The sequence below is a fragment of the Macaca mulatta genome, chromosome 7, assembly GCF_049350105.2.
Source record: "Macaca mulatta isolate MMU2019108-1 chromosome 7, T2T-MMU8v2.0, whole genome shotgun sequence".
Classification (NCBI taxonomy): Eukaryota; Metazoa; Chordata; class Mammalia; order Primates; family Cercopithecidae; genus Macaca; species Macaca mulatta.
The window spans coordinates 152,218,664-152,236,751 of NC_133412.1; the positions used below are offsets into that span (position 1 = coordinate 152,218,664).

The following is an 18,088-nucleotide window of genomic DNA, read 5'->3' on the forward strand; positions in this document are numbered from 1 at the left end:
TAGCAGAAGAGACGGACAAACCAGAAATTCAGAACATTACAGGTAAAGTACTAAAACAGTGCATGATACTTAGAAGGTGCTGAATAAGGTTTGGTTTAATTAATTACTTATTTAATCATTATTAATTATTTATTCTGCACCACACACCATTTTATAAGGCACTGAGAATACAGCAGTGAACAAACAAGCAAATCTTTGGCCTGGTGGAATTTACATTTAAAAGGGTAAGGAAAAAATTAATGCACCCATTCATATGGAAAGAAACATTCAGAGCTCCACACAATCAATAAGTATTTCCTAAGAGTCTGTTGTATGTCAGCAGCATGCTAGAATTGCAGAAGATAAAATGGAGACAGACGAGATTACCTGTTTCCTCAAATAATGAACCAATCAAGCAGAATACATACGGTTCTGGTATTTGAAAATAGGACCAAAATATATAATGAGATTCTAATTTTGGTGGGTGAGATTATAATTTGTCAATCAGAAGACAGAATTACCCATTTGGGCTGGAGAAGTCAGAAGTGGTTTATAAAGGTAGATCTTCAGCCTGAATTTGATGGTGGATGTAATTGATGAAGGCTGAGGTATGAGAGAGACTATCATCAAGTGCCATTTTACATGCTGTATCTTATAAGTCTTCCCTCTCTGATATTCAAGAGCAGGACACATCTATGAAGCAGAATTCTTATCCATATGGGAAAGAAGACTTGGGGCAGCATGGGGTATTACATATAACACTGTTGGCATCAGATGTGGGCCCTGACATTAACTTGCAGGATATTAGGAAAGTTAACATTCCTGAGCCTTGTTAAATGCAGTCAGTGTCCTAAGCCATCTCGATGGTTTCTTCTGTGAATAAAACAGTGAGGGGCCCAGGGGGTCTAATACAATCGTTGCCAATAAAATGTTTTATGCCTTTGGGATAGATACACTAAACCTCTTTTTCCTAATTTCCTCATTTTTAAAATTGAAATTCTGTTATTTCTATGGCCTTTTCCAGCATGAATATTCTGTAATTTGGGATCTTGTGATTTAATTTTATTTTCATGAGCCTGAGTTTCTATACTTCTGGAATCAGGAAATATAGTAAGATACGTATGTGCAGGTGTGTGTGTGTAGAGATGGATAGCCTGTGGATTAAGGAAGAGCATCTAGGCACATATCCGGTGCCCAGTAGGCATTAGAAACTGTTAGCTGTGTTAAGCATATCAGCTCCTTTAATCATCTATCATTCACTATAGCCTTTAAAGGTAAGTGTTCGTAATGTCACTTACCTTTTACAGAAAGGAAGCGTGAAACTTTGAGAATGTTGTATAATTAAGCTCCAAATCCATGTTAGTGTGATTCCACAAAATCATTCCGCTTGCTCTACTTCAAAATCCATCATAAGAAAATAATTTGTCTTACAATATGGGAAAAATATAATGGAACGGGTTGGAGTGAGGTGGGGAATGTCTCCTGAGAAACTTACAGGAGGTAGACCACAACACTTGACCTGTCCCCCACAAAAACAAAGACAAACAGAACCACCACCACAATTATCCAAAACACTTCCATTACACACAGACATAACTTAGAAGTGGGAGATGAAGTTCCTGGTCTACATGCCTGAAGCATAAATTTGCATTCTGAAATGAACATTTTAAAAGAGATGTACAAATGGTTACACTAGGTAGCGCCCACAGCCAACCTGAATTAATTATTCAAGAACTGTATCAACTGTTGGTGCATCTGGATCCTGCAAAGGCCCTGGTAATAAGTCACACATCTCTTGCTCACTCCTCTGGGCTTGTCTCTGAAGGGTGACGGGATTCACAGCCGCTTCTGAAAAGCAGCCACTAGATGGCGACCTCACCCTGATCTCTCCTGACAGTGAGTTCCTTTCATTTTCCCTGGAAAATAAATACTCCAAAAGTATAGTCATAAAAAACGACAGAGCTGAGGGTACTGTAATGTGTCTCTCTCAGTCATTATTCTTTTATGAAAACTTTGGAATAAAGGTATTTGTAAATTGCACTTTCTTTTACCACTAATAATTAAAAAGCAGGGCTAAGTTGCGAAATGCCGTTATCCAGTAATTTGATTTTTTGAAATTAATGAAACTTTCATTTTCAGACATGTCCCCTTCCCCACCCCCTGAACTTCACTGCTGGTGGAAGAAAGCAGCCAGGAGGATAAAGAAATTTGGGAGAGGAAAAGGGCTGTTTTGCTTATGAGCTACAATCTTGGATTGCTTTTTACAGTGATAAGGGGTTGGGAAATTTTAATTTTTATTCACAGAAGTCATAAAATCAGGCAATGAAACTAAAATACCCACAGTCCTCAAGTTATTAAGTACTATCTCATTGGCTTATTTAGTAATCCCTTTAATGTTCTCTAAGACCCCCCAGTGTGTCCAATTTCAACTAGTTTATAGAAATGATGCAAAGAATAGGTCTGACTCACAAGAAATCAAAAGCAAGGATAGAAATATTCCTCAACCTTGTGTTTATCATTTATTGTAATGTGATTGTATTCTTGGAAAAGCATTAAGTTCGGTTGACAATTAATAATAATGGATTGATCTATGTTTCTATTATTAAGAATACATTACTATACCAAGCATAACTTGAGTTATACTCCTCAGAATTGGGGCCTAATGCTGCATGAACTGCTTCCTCTGCCTAGAACTTCTTGCTAGTACAAAAACTTACCCTTGCTAATATAAAAAATTGACTACACTGGTTTTTGCTGACTTTTCCCGTCCTTATCTACATAGCATATATAGCAGCAAGCTGTACAAAGTCATTTTGCAAATTTTTCCATTTAAAATGTATTTCTCATAGTAATTTTTAAAAACTTGATAAAACGGAATTGAGGAGTGTTAAGTCAAACAAAATGAAATGGAGTTCTTTATTGCAAGGCTTATTAGGAGACTTTAATAAGCTAATGTACATTGCAAATCATTGATAAGTATGCAGTATTTGCTAATTTTTTGGGGGGGGTTCCAGAAACTTTTTTAAATAAAGCATTTTATACCATACTTACACACTTTTAAAAATTGCTGATATTATGGAGAAAGGGATGTGGGACCAGTAGAGCTAGGGAATTGTGGACAAAATATGAAGATTCTTTACTGGTACTCTATAAGTCTTCGTTTTCTTAACTTCTCTCCTCAAGTCTGGGAGCCATGAAAGGTCAGTTTGCTTCCTCTCAGCATTTCCCATTATTATTCTTTTTTGCTGAGCTCTTAGTTTTGGCCAGGAACCTCATGTGTAGAAATGGTGAGGACCCGAGCCTTGACCCCAAAGCAAATGTCTCAAGCACAAGCCCCTCCCCCGGGAGTTAGGAAAGCTGGTTGTGCTCAGACCCCTCTGGTAGCCACTGTGGGACATACGGAAGACACAAGAGGTGGCTTCTACTTAAAAAGAGCCCATATTCTCACCAAAAAAAAAAAAAAAGAGAAAAATAATAAGTGAAAAGAACATGATTCAATCATTTCAGGGGAAGGGAGGGAAATGAATGTGGCATAATTAGTAGCGCAGTTTAAGCCATATGTACTCTATGAAGTACTTCACATGAATTGATACATTTAACCCTGCTAACTTCGTGCCTGTTTTACAGATGGGAATCTGAGGCATAGAAAAATCCAATAACTCCCCCAAGGTAACCTAGTGAAGAAGTCTTGGAGGCAGAAGGCAAAGTCAGGCAGTATAGCCCTGGACTCTCCATGCTCATGCACTAGATGCTGTTGCTTCATAGGAATAGGAAGCTACAGCTTGAACGTGGCCAGAATTTTCCATAAGTATACATCCTTCATCACTCTAAGTGCTGGTTTGTGGACTGCTTGTTGGCCATCAGTGAAATATGGAAGTGAATGTGTGACAAGGAGGCAAGGCAACATTGCTGCTTTAGGGAAGGTGCTGGATATATTACCCATGAATTAGATGGAGTGACATTCTGATACTGGGCCATAGGGAAGAAATAAGAACTCCTTACAACAGCTTCTGCATGAAAATTTCACCAGTTAAATTCTACCTACTGCTTTTCTTGGGCAACGATGTGAGGAATAAGTCAAACCTTTTTTCCAAAGACAGTTCATTGTACTAATAAAGATATGGGCTTTGGAATTAGCAGACCTGAGTTCAATGTAGGGGTCTACCATTTACCACCTGCGTGAATCTTGATCAAACTGCTTAACCTCTACAAGATAAATGTCCTAACCTCTAAAGCAAGAGAAAGATACTTATCTACACTTTTATTGTGATAATGACATTTCATAGTGATTATGCAGTATTTAGCACACTGCCTGCCTTATATGGAATTTTCAGTAGTCTTGGTTTTGCCTTGTTATCTTTCTCCCCAGTTACTTCTCTTTCCCCTGAACTTTGAAAGAAGCTGCTGTGAAGTATGAATATATTTGCCCCTTAAGTGGAAAGGAGGTTCAGTTTGCAGACAGCATTCAGAGGAGATGAGTGAAAGGTTTATGTCACTACTATTGATTAAATGGCACACAGATTTTAAAAAACGTATTTTGTTAATTTGGCATGGGTTTCAAACTTTCAGCAATTGCTCATGCTTTGCCCGGGTGCAATAATATACTTATTTTTTGAAGTCTCCATCAACAAAGGAATAAGTTCCTTTAGCACACTGTGAAGCCAATTTATTTATTTATTTATTTATTTATTTATTTATTTATTTATTTCCCAGATGGAGTCTCGCTTTGTTGCCCAGGCTGGAGTGCAGTGGCATGATCTCAGCTCACTGCAAGCTGTGCCTCCCGGGTTCAAGCAATTCTCCTGCCTTTGCCTCCTAAGTAGCTGGGCGCATGCCACCATGCCAGGCTAATTTTTTTGTAGTTTTAATAGAGATAGTGTTTCACCATGTTAGCCAGGAAGGTCTCGATCTCCTGACCTCATGATCCACCTGCCTCGACCTCCCAAGCAAATTCCTTTTCTAATTTGATTCCACATGGCCTTCTCCCCATCCCCTAGCCAACTCTTAGTTGTGGCTTCTGTGTGAGTTGTCGTGAACTCTCAGTTTGTGTTCCTGGGCTAAGCTCTTAAATCTACCATTAACTTTACTTCTTATACTTATCCACATCCACGCTCAGTCTCTCTGCTATCTCCTATCTCATTAAACACTTTTGTTTGCTGTAAAAAATTAATTTTCTAGTGAGCAGAATTTCCCAACCCCTCAATCCTGGAGGTCAATTCATCCAGAATTTCTCTGAAAGCTCTCAACTTGACTTTAAAATTGTATCTTCAGATTCCTTATGGAACCCCAGTCTTCACCAGAGATTCTCCATTCTCACTTCTTAGTTCTCATCTTAGGTTTTTCTTTTTCTTTGTAAAATAAGAATTAGCATGACTAGCAGCATCATCATAGTTCAGTTTCTCTGTTTCCATGGCTATTGACTATGACTCCCCATCCCCATCATTTTCCAGCCCAGCTCCCCATCCTGGTAGGAGTAGCTATAGCCAATTTGACAGTAGATGTTTCTTTCAGTCACTCTATTAATTTAGAGCATGTGAATTTAGGTTATCTTGCTTTGCATTTTCACAACCGGTCTGATTTTTAGCACTAAGCAATTTTATTTCCTAGTTATTTGTTAGCAGATTTATGTTGCATTTTGATATTTATATTTAAGTTAACCAACATCTTTTTTTCTTATATTAAGAGAGTGATTTGTCACTAGTTGTCAAAACACCACATAGAAGCTCATAACATGTAAATCTAATTTTTGTGCTTATAGGGAATATGAGAAATTTTATTTTTATACTTTAGAGACAGTGTCTTGCTGTGTTACCTAGGCTGGAGTGCAGCCTCAAACTCCTGGGCTCCAGTGATCCTCCTACCTTAGCCTCCTGAGTAGCTAGCACTATAGGTACACACCTCTATGCCTGGCTAATATTTTCTTTTAATTTGTAGACACTAGGTCTTGCTATATTGCCCAGGCTGGTCTTGAACTTCTAGCCTCAAGCAATCTTTCTGTCTCAGCCTCCCAAAGTGCTGGGATTACAGGCATGAGCCATTGTCTCCAGCCAATTCTTTAAATTAGGTCTGAGTTTTTTTCCCAAAGAGATAAAATCAATATTGAGCACTTAAGGGTATGGTCTGGTTTAGTCTCCCAGACATTAAAGTTTAAGAGACCTAAGGAAATACAGTCCTCCGTTTTTTTGTCACTGGAATTCTGAGCCAGTAGAGAAAATATTACAATGAGGATGGAAGGCAAATATCATTTAAATTAGTAATAACACACATTAATAATATTGCTTATACCCACTGAACTTCAGAATTAGACAGAATTGCCCACTTGAATAGTAGTTCAGAACTGGGCAGGCATCCTTTGTGGAAAAAAGGATTGCTCCTGTAACACCCATTCTATGGATGCATGCAGTAGAATGGACATTTCTGAAGGCAGCTTGCTCCAGCAGAGAGAAACAGGAGATGTCAGGGACTGAGCTAAGCATACACAGCTTATCTTTGCAGATTATCCTTAATATTTCTGATTATGTCACTTCTTCAGGAAAGTTGTTAAAGAGAAAATAAAGACATGCTATCAGCCTTGCTAGTGGAGTTTCTTCGATGTAGAAGGTAACAAGAAGAGAGGACAGGAAGAAAGAATTCCCCCTCTAATGCTTGGCAGTAAAACATGGTTTGTTATGTTTTAACATGATTTTTCTGTATAAATGTTGAGGAAGCCAGTTTCTACTCTGGCCACATTAATGATGTTTTTCTTTATTTTGTTGTTAAAATTTCCAGTCTCTTTGTATTTATTTCAAGCCCCCCTTGTCCCCTCTACCCTAGTCACTCACCACTTCTAAGTAAAATAGGCAATGAAAGTTCTAAATAGTTAGTTTGTATCAGCTGAAGATACTTCCCTTGTGAATGTCAGAAACCCAACTCAAATGCTTTCAGCATGAAAGGGAGTCTATTGCCACACAGTTTGAAAAAGCCCAGAGGTGCCTGGCTTGATCCAGAGTCTCAAAGGACAGCACAAATATTATTTGTGCTGATTCGCTTCATTTTGTAATTGTCTTCTGGGTTGCTAGTCCTCTGATCCCTCTGATTATCTTATAGCCTCCAGGAACTCGAAGCTTTCTTCTTACCCCTCCAGCAATCCTTGCTTGCAAGAGCTCTGGAGCTGAACGTGGCTGGGCTGGCTTGAGTTGTTGCCAGTTCTAAGGGTTGTGCCTAAATCAATCACAAGAGAATCACCTTGGAGCTTGTTAGAAATGCAGATTCTCAAGCCTTACTCCAGACTTTTGAATTCTAAACTCTGAGGGTCTAAGCCCCCCAGGTGATTCTGATACACCCTAAAGTGTGATGACCAGTTTTTTAGTCTGTAGTCCAAAGTCTGTGACAGTTAGGGGGGTAAAATACATTGAGTGGTCTAGGCTGAGTAGCTTGATTAGGGTCAACTTTATCCAGTCCAGGTGGTTGAAAGGTCAAGAGGGGTGGGTAGCTTCCTAAAAAAAAAAATTACATTTTATTATAAGATAAAGTAACAGTTGCTGGGCAGGTGAAGTCAACTGATACTCTATAACAGAACCCTTCCCACAAGTACTAGGTGGTGAGTTATCACGAGAAAAAAATACTTGGTAGTGAATGCCCAAGACTTGTTTGCTGTGTCTTTACAAGGGTCAGAGCAAAAAGACCTCTCTTCTTATAGTATGTATTAGTGTCCAGTGATTCTCCTAAATGGAGAATACCAATAATTTTATCCTTTAGCCTGGGTTACTCATGACCTCATATTTCCCCTTACATGATAAGCCGTGCTGAGCAGCAGCATGAGAGCATGGGATTCAGGACATGTAATTTGGGCAACACTAGTCCTCAGTGCCCTGATTGAGGCCAAGTAAGGTATCTACCATATTGAATATTTGGTTTTCTGGAACTCACCCAAGAAAACTGAATATTCTGTGTGGAAATGAGTTACACCCAAAAAATATACTTGAGGGTGCTGTGCTGAATGATGGTAACTTTTTCTGTTTGTACCTCATTTACAATTTCCACAGGTACAATGGTGGGAGACCATACCCGTTTGGAGTTCCACAACATTGAAACAGGAATCATGACTGAGAAACGTTACATCTCCGTTGTCCCCTCCAGCTTCATTGGCCATCTGCAGAGCCTCATGTTTAATGGCCTTCTCTACATTGACTTGTGCAAAAATGGTGACATTGATTATTGTGAGCTGAAGGCTCGTTTTGGACTGAGGAACATCATCGCCGACCCTGTCACCTTTAAGACCAAGAGCAGCTACCTGAGCCTTGCCACCCTTCAGGCTTATACCTCCATGCACCTCTTCTTCCAGTTCAAGACCACCTCACCAGATGGCTTCATTCTCTTCAATAGTGGTGATGGCAATGACTTCATTGCAGTTGAGCTTGTAAAGGGGTAAGTAGAAGGGATCATGACTTATGTTGGACACCTTTAATCTGCTGAAGCTCTACATAAAATATAGGCATAAAAATAACTTGTCTATTCTACTCCCTACCCTCTCCATTCCTGACATTCCAGCATCTTCCTTGATTAAATAGATCCGTAAAATTATTAGGTCTGAAAAGGAGAGAGACTCGTGCTTTAATTTAAAGGTCTTCACTAACTCAACACTAACAGACTTTTTACTATGAAATCTAGCCCTTTAAAACTATAGAAGAAAAGCTTATTTTTGCAAAAGAGGACTATGATTTGTATTGCATCTAATCCTTGAGTATTGCTAACTACAACCACCCAATTTATAACAAAAGATGAAACATAGATATTTTTAATCCTACCATTAGCCCATATATGCAAGTTTTTAGAAGTTGCCCTTTCTTCAAGACATTTTACTACCATGTATTAGAAAACAGTCAAAACAAAAAACAAAAACAAAAACAGATTAATGGTTGACTATGAACTTAAAGGTCACCCCCTTGCATTTTGTAGTGTACAACCTGTGCTACTTTGAATCTGCAGAGTATTACTAGGTAGTGTTAATGAAATGGACTCGATGAGTATGGAATTAAAGTGAAGCATGATAGAATAAAATCTGACTATTCTTGTAATCTCATATCAAGATTTAAATTATTCCTGCATTATGCCAGTTTAGCATGGGGGATTTGAAGCCCTCTGTCAGTTACACACACATAGCCATTAAACCACTTCAGGGATTTTCCAATTATTGGGTGTTTTTTTTTTTTTTTTCTCTTCCTAGGTATATACACTACGTTTTTGACCTCGGAAACGGTCCCAATGTGATCAAAGGCAACAGTGATCGCCCCCTGAATGACAACCAGTGGCACAATGTCGTCATCACTCGGGACAATAGTAACACTCATAGCCTGAAAGTGGACACCAAAGTGGTCACTCAGGTTATCAATGGTGCCAAAAACCTGGATTTGAAAGGTAAACCCTGTAAAGAAGTTTAGTTTTTAATAGAGCTTTTCTTACAATAGATAGACTGTTTCCAGAGGCAAACCACAGGTTCGGAGTGCCATGTGTTTTTGATACATCATCCATATCCTGTTTTAACAATGTTGAATTATTCTGTAATGCAATTTATTCTGTTTTCGCTTAGACGACTCATCAAGGAATGTTTCATTTTCTCTGATAACCTTGGGAATGTCATGCTGTGGGGGCTGAGTGGTGACAGGATAATTGGCAAAGTGTGGGAGGGGCCGTAATACAGAGGAAGGAATATAGGCTTTGGAATTTCAGCTGAATCATTTAATGTCTGGTGTCATGGGTAAAATGTGTTCGCCCTTGTTCAGCTTACATTTACTTTTCTTTGCAAAATGAAGATGATAATTGTTAGTTTCTCTGTAGGTTGTTAGAAGTTTTGATGAAATGTCTGTAAATCCCTCAGCATATTATTGGTAACAAGCACATGAAAAGCACTCAATAAATGCTTGCTTTGTTGACAGTATTGTTAATCTTTACTCCATTTATGATGATTAAATTTTTGAGATGATATATGTAAAATGAATGACACGTAATAAATGTTGGTTTCCTTTTTTTGCAGGATAGAAACTCTGGTGCTTATCTCATTTATGCTGTTTTTCCCCCAGCTGTCTTATCCCTTATCTGATGAATTATCTCAAGTGTATCAAACTAGTTGACATAGTCAACACATCCTTTACTCATTCTCTTTTGCTACTGACTTTCCTTTCCAGGTGATCTCTACATGGCTGGTCTGGCCCAAGGCATGTACAGCAACCTCCCAAAGCTTGTGGCCTCTCGAGATGGGTTTCAGGGCTGTCTGGCATCAGTGGACTTGAATGGACGCCTGCCAGACCTCATCAATGATGCCCTTCATCGGAGCGGACAGATCGAGCGTGGCTGTGAAGGTACAACCTATTTTTTTTTCTTGTTAAGCTACAGCCTTGTTGCAAGCACCAACCCTCTTTGCTGCCTCTGCCAGTGCCTCCTTCCTCAGTTGACCAGTCCTGTCTCATTCTCGTTTGCCATGTGACATTGCATCACCATCAGTGTCCTCTTGTCACCGGTTTAATATGTCAAGACATGTGCCACAGGCTCCAGGAATGTATGTTGGCAGATGTTTTCTGAGTATCACATACTTGCCAATAGAAATAATAAAAAACAAAACTTCCCTGGCATTGACATCAGGCTTCTTCCAGTGTGTACCTTGGCTTCCAGAATGGCTGAAAGAGCACTGGGGACTTTTATTTATACTTTAATACGTGATGAGGGGAAACCAGAGATTTTATGTAGGTGTCACTAATTAATAAAATGTGTCTTATTTTGGCTGGTAGTGACTGCATTATTTAATGCAAATCTAGTAGGTGATAGGAAAACGATGTCCAAATGCCATGATGATGGAAGGGAACTAACATTTATTAAGTACTTACTAGTTATCAGGCATTGTTAGGCAGTTCTTTAGTGTGGTATAATGGAACATTATGGGCTTTGATGTTAGAAAGACCTGGATTCAGCTCCAGGTAGTAGCTCTTGTTAGCTATGTGACATTTGGAAGGTGATGTAACGTCTCTAAGCTATGTCTTTCTTAACTATAAAAGAGGGCAATAAAACTTACCTTGAATGTAAGGAAATCAGAAATACATATAAAATGCCTGATATGTGGTAGGTACTCTATAAATGGTAGGATTATTGTTTACAAATAGTATTTTATGTCAAACATCTAATAATACTGCATGTCTACCCATGCAGCACAACAAACCATGCTCAGCCTGTTCCTATAGATGATCCACTGTCTCTTGAGATATTAAATGAATTTTACAGGTCTTCCTGAATCCAGCAATTCTTTGCAGTGTAAACAATCTAGTTTTAACCAGCAGATGGCAGAAGTGAACAGATTCAGCCTTCCCTAGTAGCCTTGGGTTGGCTGAAAACGTGACTCTTACCTCACTTGAAAGGCAAAGAAGTTGCCTGACCCAGGATCTATGTAATTATTTCCTTTTGTTCTTTTTGAGCCTTTTGGTTGAGCCTTATGGTCCTGTGTTTGTGCAATATATTGTGTTTCCTTGTATCAGTTGTTAATTTACCACATCAAATCTGTTCATTCCTCTTCTGTGTTCAACTTCATGTATCACTTCTGTTCTTAAACAGCTTCCATCTGGGTTCACTCATTGTCATAAAGCACACTTTTATAAAAGCTTCCTGTCAGCTTCTCAGGCTGACTTGATGTTACGGAAATTGTTTCCCTTTGCCTGAGAGTTATTTTTGTGTTTTGCGCTAGTAATAAGAGTATTCATTCCTATAACCCACTCCATTTTTCCTTTATCCAGAAATATTTCTTAAATTCTCTTGGCCAAATATGGTGTTTGTAGTATGTAGTGTGTGTGTGTGTGTGTGTGTGTGTGTGTGTGTGTGTGTAAAGGGACAGGAGGTTGGGAATCACTAAGCCCTTAAAGCAGCCATTTTGCTCCTAGAAATGAACAATTTCAATCAAGGATTTTTATCTCCTTGGCTTGCTTTTAGTTCTTTTGTGTATTAAAGGGCAATCCTGGGATAGATGTAGCATTTGGAATTAAATTGAATATAGTAGTTTAGAAGATTGTGGAATGGCAGTAATTCAATTTATCCTGGAATAATTAATCATATGAAGTCAAATCACAATATAAGAGCACATATTAGAAAGCATAAGATACTGGTCAAATGTTACATATTTTTTATCATGCCATCAGTTCTTCAGATTGAAAAGTTAACAGGAATCATACATTAAACTCTATGTCAAGGTGGCCCAATAGATATATATGTAACACATGCAATTATAAATTTCCTAGTAGCTACATTTTAAAAAGGTGTAAAGTAAGGTCAAATTTATTGTAATTTTGTATTTTATTCAACTTAACAAAATATATCCAAAATATTATTTCAGAATGTAATCAAGATAAAATTATCAATATTTCACACTTTTTTTTTCATATTAAGCCTCTAAACTTGAGTGTGCATTTTATACTTGCAGTACACCTCAACCCAGGGGCTACATGCATTTAAAGTGCTCAATACACATGTCAATGGCTGCTGTATTGATAGTACAGGTATACAGAATATAAAAAGGTGTAAATAAATAAAGCTATAGTATTGGATTAAAAGGAGGTCTAAGCTTTATAAAAGGGTACTAAAACATATAATATAAAGGGAAAATGACCTGACTTAAGAGAGTTTTAAGAGAAGCAGTAAGAGCATCAGCAAAAAGAAATTACATAACGAGTTGGGGAAAATGTCCCTATCCCTACGTACAGCTCTATGTGCAGTCTGGCATTACTCATCACATGCATTACAGAGGGCTCCGACCTTCTTCTGAGTATGGTTGATTGTTCAAGACCGGATATTGTGGCTTGATGGCTCCACCATCTGAATCTATGGTGAGTCCCATGAGCCTAATAGCACTGCACTCTATTGCCATGGAGATAATTACAACGGTTACCCACTGAGCATTATGCCTACCCCGCTGGGTGGGATGAAGTGGAGGGTGAGTGCTGAGGGAAGAAAGTCCTTGTTGATTGTACACAAATGACTTGGATAATTAGCCTAAGTGGCCAGGAAAAATGGCCCAAAGTGGGTTAAGGCATAAATTACTGTCATTGGAAGTTTGTACCACTGTGAGTAAGCCCTTGCAAGAGATCCCAGGAGCATTTTAGGGTTCTGTGTAAGATGGTGGGGAGGTAAAGAGAGTGCAAAACACTGGAGAGGCTGCAAAAAGGCATGATTTGTATCCTGAATCTCTTGTGTAGAGCATGAGACCCCCAAGAAGGTCTTTGAGCGTTAGGTAGTATGAGGACCACAGGAAACAGAACACATTTCTTAATTTATCATTTCTTTTGTATAGAATAGTAAACAAGTAGGGGATGAGGTTTTATAACTAAGAACTAAGACCAGGATCTCCTCAAGATGTGTTTTATTCTAGCAAATCTAGAATACACAGATAAACATATTTATATACACACAGAGAGATAGATAAATATCTGTATCTATCTACATTTAATATATGTTTCCATCAAAGTCATCGACAATGACACTTTAAGATCCCTAGTTAGTAAATGTATTACCTTCCCTATTATATCAGACACATGACAGCAGGTAAAATAAAAGGTGAAAGAGTCCAAAATTATTTTTATTTATTTTATTGATTGATTGACTGATTGATTGAGATGGAGTTTCGCTCTTGTTACCCAGGCTGGAATGCAGTGGCGTGATCTTAGCTCACTGCAACCTCTACCTCCCAGCTTCAAGCGATTCTCCTGCCTCAGCCTCCCGAGTAGCTGGGATAACAGGTGCCCACCACCATACCTGACTAATTTTTGTATTTTCAGTAGAGATGGGGTTTTACCATGTTGGCCAGGCTGGTCTCGAACTCTTGACCTCAGGTGATCCACCAGCCTCTGCCTCCCAAAGTGCTAGCAAAATTATTTAAAAACATAGTAATTTACTACTCTTCAGCTCTCAAGCATGAGTAGCAAAAAGGAAAAAATTCTTGAAACTAATATTTGATTTTATGTCTCTGATAGATGCAAAATGTATAATTTAGATATGAAGTGCAATTTCTGGGCAACTCCTAGTCAACATTTAGTTGTAACTTGATACCTCTCAATTTAAGCTAGGGTTGTTTTTTTTTTTTTTTTTTTTTTTTTTTTTTTTTTTTAAATCATACCTGATTTAATACTTGACTGGTAAATGTATCTTCCTATATTGAGGCCAGCTTTGCTGCAGAGGCCAAGGCATGATCAGCTAGAAATGTGGTTTAACAATTGCAGATGATAAACATCTGAAAGAAATACACGTGCTCTGTTTTGAAACTGGCATGAATAAATAAAAATGACATTAATCTGGTGCCCTTTTGCCCACAAGTATTTGGGTTTGGATATATTTTTAAAATTAAACAAATTGAGATTTTTGGTGTTCCCAAATCACCATGATCCAAATGTCTAATTCTGGTGCCAAATTCCTGGGTGGCATTTGCAAGAGGGCACAAGGGGTACACTCAAGTGACTCTTCCATGCTCAGCTCCTAATGTTTAGAATTGTTTCTGTGGGCTCCATCTGATTGCACACACGTGTCTTTCAGTCTGACCATGCACTCCCCGAGGTTGGCTGTGGATGTGAGAAGGCTCTTGTTGCCTGTTTTGCCTGTGCTTTGTCAAGTCTGATGCGCCCCTGCCCTGCTCTGCTGACTTGGCTCTGAGGAGGCCGGCTCTGTCCCTAGTCTGCGCGTCCACCCTGCCCCAATCCCCATCCCCGTCTTTGCTGTCTCTGGTGAACCTGTAGAGCATTTCAATTGTCTGTCTGAGTGATGTTGGTTATGCAGATTGCGTTTTCATTTCTGTAATGTTATCCTGGTTTATTCTACCTCTTACTAACCTCTGGTTATTGTTTTCGCTTTTTCTGTTCTTTTGCTAACAAAGTTGCGTTGACCAAAGCTGACCTGCAAGGTAGAGAAGGTTCTTGTTCCCATTACCACTTTGGACTGAAAGATGCCCTGTGTAACCCTTGGTATCTTTTCTTTAGAGATCTTCAAGCTGTCACACCTCTTGGACAGCAGCAATTGTGGGGAGGTGGCTGAACCCTGTGTTCTTCTGAAAGGGTGACAGATAACCCAGATCAATGCATGAAAAATAGCTATCAAGAGGAGACCTCATGGGGAAAGAAACATGATTCCATTTTGGGGAGGTACCAAAGAGGTTTGACAGCATCCCATACTGTGACTACCCACAAGCACATTAATTTACTCTGGAAATGATGAATACCTCTCCAAGCAGTTGCCATGGAGGGGTTGGCTCCTCTTAATTTATTCACCATAGATAGAGGAAAGAACTTGGAAGGAAAAAAAAGGCCAATTGAGCCCTTAATTTATTATTTGCTGGGTCAGGGAGGTCATTTCCTAGAGCAGGACATTTAAGTGCTTGGGCTTTATGAAAGAGAATGTCATTTTCTCTTAACTAGTTTTAAAGTTTTAAATATTTCTGGGCATTTGGGAGACATCAATGTCATTAAAATGTTTCAGAGATTTATATTTTCTATTGGGGATTTTGGTTGAGCACTTTAATTTCCTGTTTTGTGATCTCAGGAAAAAAGTACTCTTGGGGGAAGAAGATGATCTGTCATTTTAATCCTGAATACCCTATAAAATACTGCATGTGAGATGTTAGTGAATGTCTATTGCAGAAACTGCTTTGTCCACTATTCAAAGAGGCATCTTACAAAGTCAGTAATGGCCCACTGATCCTATTGTGCCAGGCTGCTATGACTCAGAATAACAAAGGAGGAACAAGCATTTTAGCTGTCTTTTGGCTGATTGTCAAACAGGAGACTAGGCCTCATGACCTCTGTTGAGTTTGCAATCAGTCCAAGTTGTTAGAAGTGGTTAAGGCAAGGGTAACATTCAAAAAATTACTTTTCATCTAAAAAATCATTGACTTTGCTGTGACTTAGTTGTTATACACCATGTAACTAACCAGTACAAGCACCTATCTCTCCAGAAGATATCCACCAATAAAGACTCTCTCTCATTATTTTACCATAACTTTGTTTTTCTTTATTGCCTCTTAGCAGGTTCACATATATTTTAATATATATTTAAATTAAATAAAAGAATATACACTAGTTAGGACTTAAAGTCAGAAGAAGCTTTACGATAGCTTTCAGTTTCAAAGTATAGAGGGCCCTTGTGGCAATACTGTTGTTTTAGACATTATGTTTAATTGTCAAGAAAGATCCACTATATATTATTCTGCAAATGGAAGGGAGAGAGAAGGGGACAGGATTCCATCTGCAATGCAAGACAATCCAAGGAAGTTGAAGCTCTTTAGGAATGGATTTAGCGGATTAAACTGGACAACTACATCTCCTCCATGACTTTACTATTACTCAGGGTAAGAACTATATGGATTTTGAATTCCCAGAGCTTAGCATATCCTCTAACCTAGAGAATCCAGACATGGCAAAATAATCTGGAAGTTCTCATCCAAAGGAATGATGGTTTGTAGGGAGAACTGAGTGATTGATTTCCATCCTAAAGTAAATTATTTACCAAAGTGTAGATACAGATTTAGGGACAGAGTGGTTTGGAATATCTTGATGTTTCCTTTTATGGAAGCAGTCTAGGCATCAATATGATTTTAACATTATTACTCCATTGGCACGAACTTTCCTCCATTCTTGTAACGACTTGACAGTCTCTTTGTTTGTGGAGCTACTATTCTTTTTAATTATTTGGGGCCATCCTACTCTTTCTCTGTTTTATAGGAAAAGCTTTTAGTTTTTTGTTTCCTAACATTGGGGTATGGACTATTACTCACAAGCTGGCTTTTTCAGCTACAACCTGTGAGTACAGATAGTACTAATTACCATGAAGTACGAAGGGTAGTGAAGATATATGACAAAGAAATGAGGCAGTCGGAAGCCTAGACAAAAATGTATTCAGAAGGAAATATAACAATGAGGTATAAGAAGTGACATAATGAGTCTAGATGAGTCAATAGCTTAAGTCCTCTTGTTATTGTGTGGTTGGGGTAGTGTTTTATTTGTATTTAAACATTTTTAACTTCTCCAGTGAGTGTGTTGTTCAATTTAACAGGAACTTAGTGTCAGCTATGCCTGTGTGTCAGGGACTAGGTACTAGGGCTGCTAGGATACTGCAGATGAGATGCGGTCTCTAACTTCAAAGAATTCCACAGATGATCAGCCAATACTTACAATGCAAAGTGAAAACTGCTATCCTAGAGACATGCATCCTGCCATGTGAGCATGAAGGAAGACACTGGATCATGTAGGGTCGTGGTGGTCATGGGGAGCGCTCAGGGGATATCTTCTCAGAGAGAGTTTGAGCTGAGTCTGAAGGACAAGTAAGTTTTAGATGGATGAATGATGGAAGCATATTCGAGAACTTGGCTTATTTGAGAATCTACAAGAAGCTCAATGTGGACGAAATAATGTGCGTGTGGGGATATGATAGATGATAAAATGAGAGAGGTAGGATAGAGACAGGTAATGACAGACTTTTCCTGTAAGGAGTTGTACTTTATCCCAAGGATGCTGTAACGAGGACAGAGATTTGGGTTAGATTTTCATTTTATCAAGATCACTCTGACACTAGAATGGAGAAGGGATGATGCAGACAGAAACTAGAAACAGACAGCAGAGTCAGGAGTGAAGCAACATATTCCAAGACAGAGGGAAGAGACATGCCCCCAGTGCCTGTTACTTTACCCGGCCAAGGAGGTAAACAAGTTTCCCTTTTGCATGAAATCTCAAAGAACTAGAAAGAAAGTGAACTCTTTCTCCTGTTTGCTGCACACCCCCTCTCTACTGCTACACTGTTGTTCTGGTTAGTAGCACATATATTTTCATATTATGACAAAAAATATCAAGGAAGAAGTTTACCAACTTCCCTGGTTTCAGGTCAGAATCTACATCTCTCTAGGTCAAGAGAGGAGATAGGAGCTCTCCATGGTACTCCCGTGATCCACAGCGGGGAGGTTGCCTTGCTGAGCAGTGCAGTCTTTGTATCAGTGTACCTCTGATAGAATGACAGTTTCTACAGAACATTCAGAAGTAACTTTCTAATTCCTTTCTGTTTTTAAGAAAGGTGTTAGTGGAAGGGAAGAGATTCCCTAAAATCCTATTCATGGAAGAAAGGA

General features: G+C 38.8%; 1 protein-coding gene across 1 annotated transcript in view; it reads left to right on the forward strand.

The window, feature by feature from the left end:
- NRXN3 (neurexin 3) overlaps nt 1-18,088 on the forward strand; it is a 600,687-nt gene that overhangs the window by 570,562 nt on the left and 12,037 nt on the right. The window contains exons 9-11 of the mRNA XM_015144213.3: nt 8,004-8,385; nt 9,185-9,375; nt 10,143-10,316. Coding sequence (XP_014999699.2) covers nt 8,004-8,385; nt 9,185-9,375; nt 10,143-10,316 — 747 coding nt within the window. The remainder of the gene's footprint in view (nt 1-8,003; nt 8,386-9,184; nt 9,376-10,142; nt 10,317-18,088) is intronic.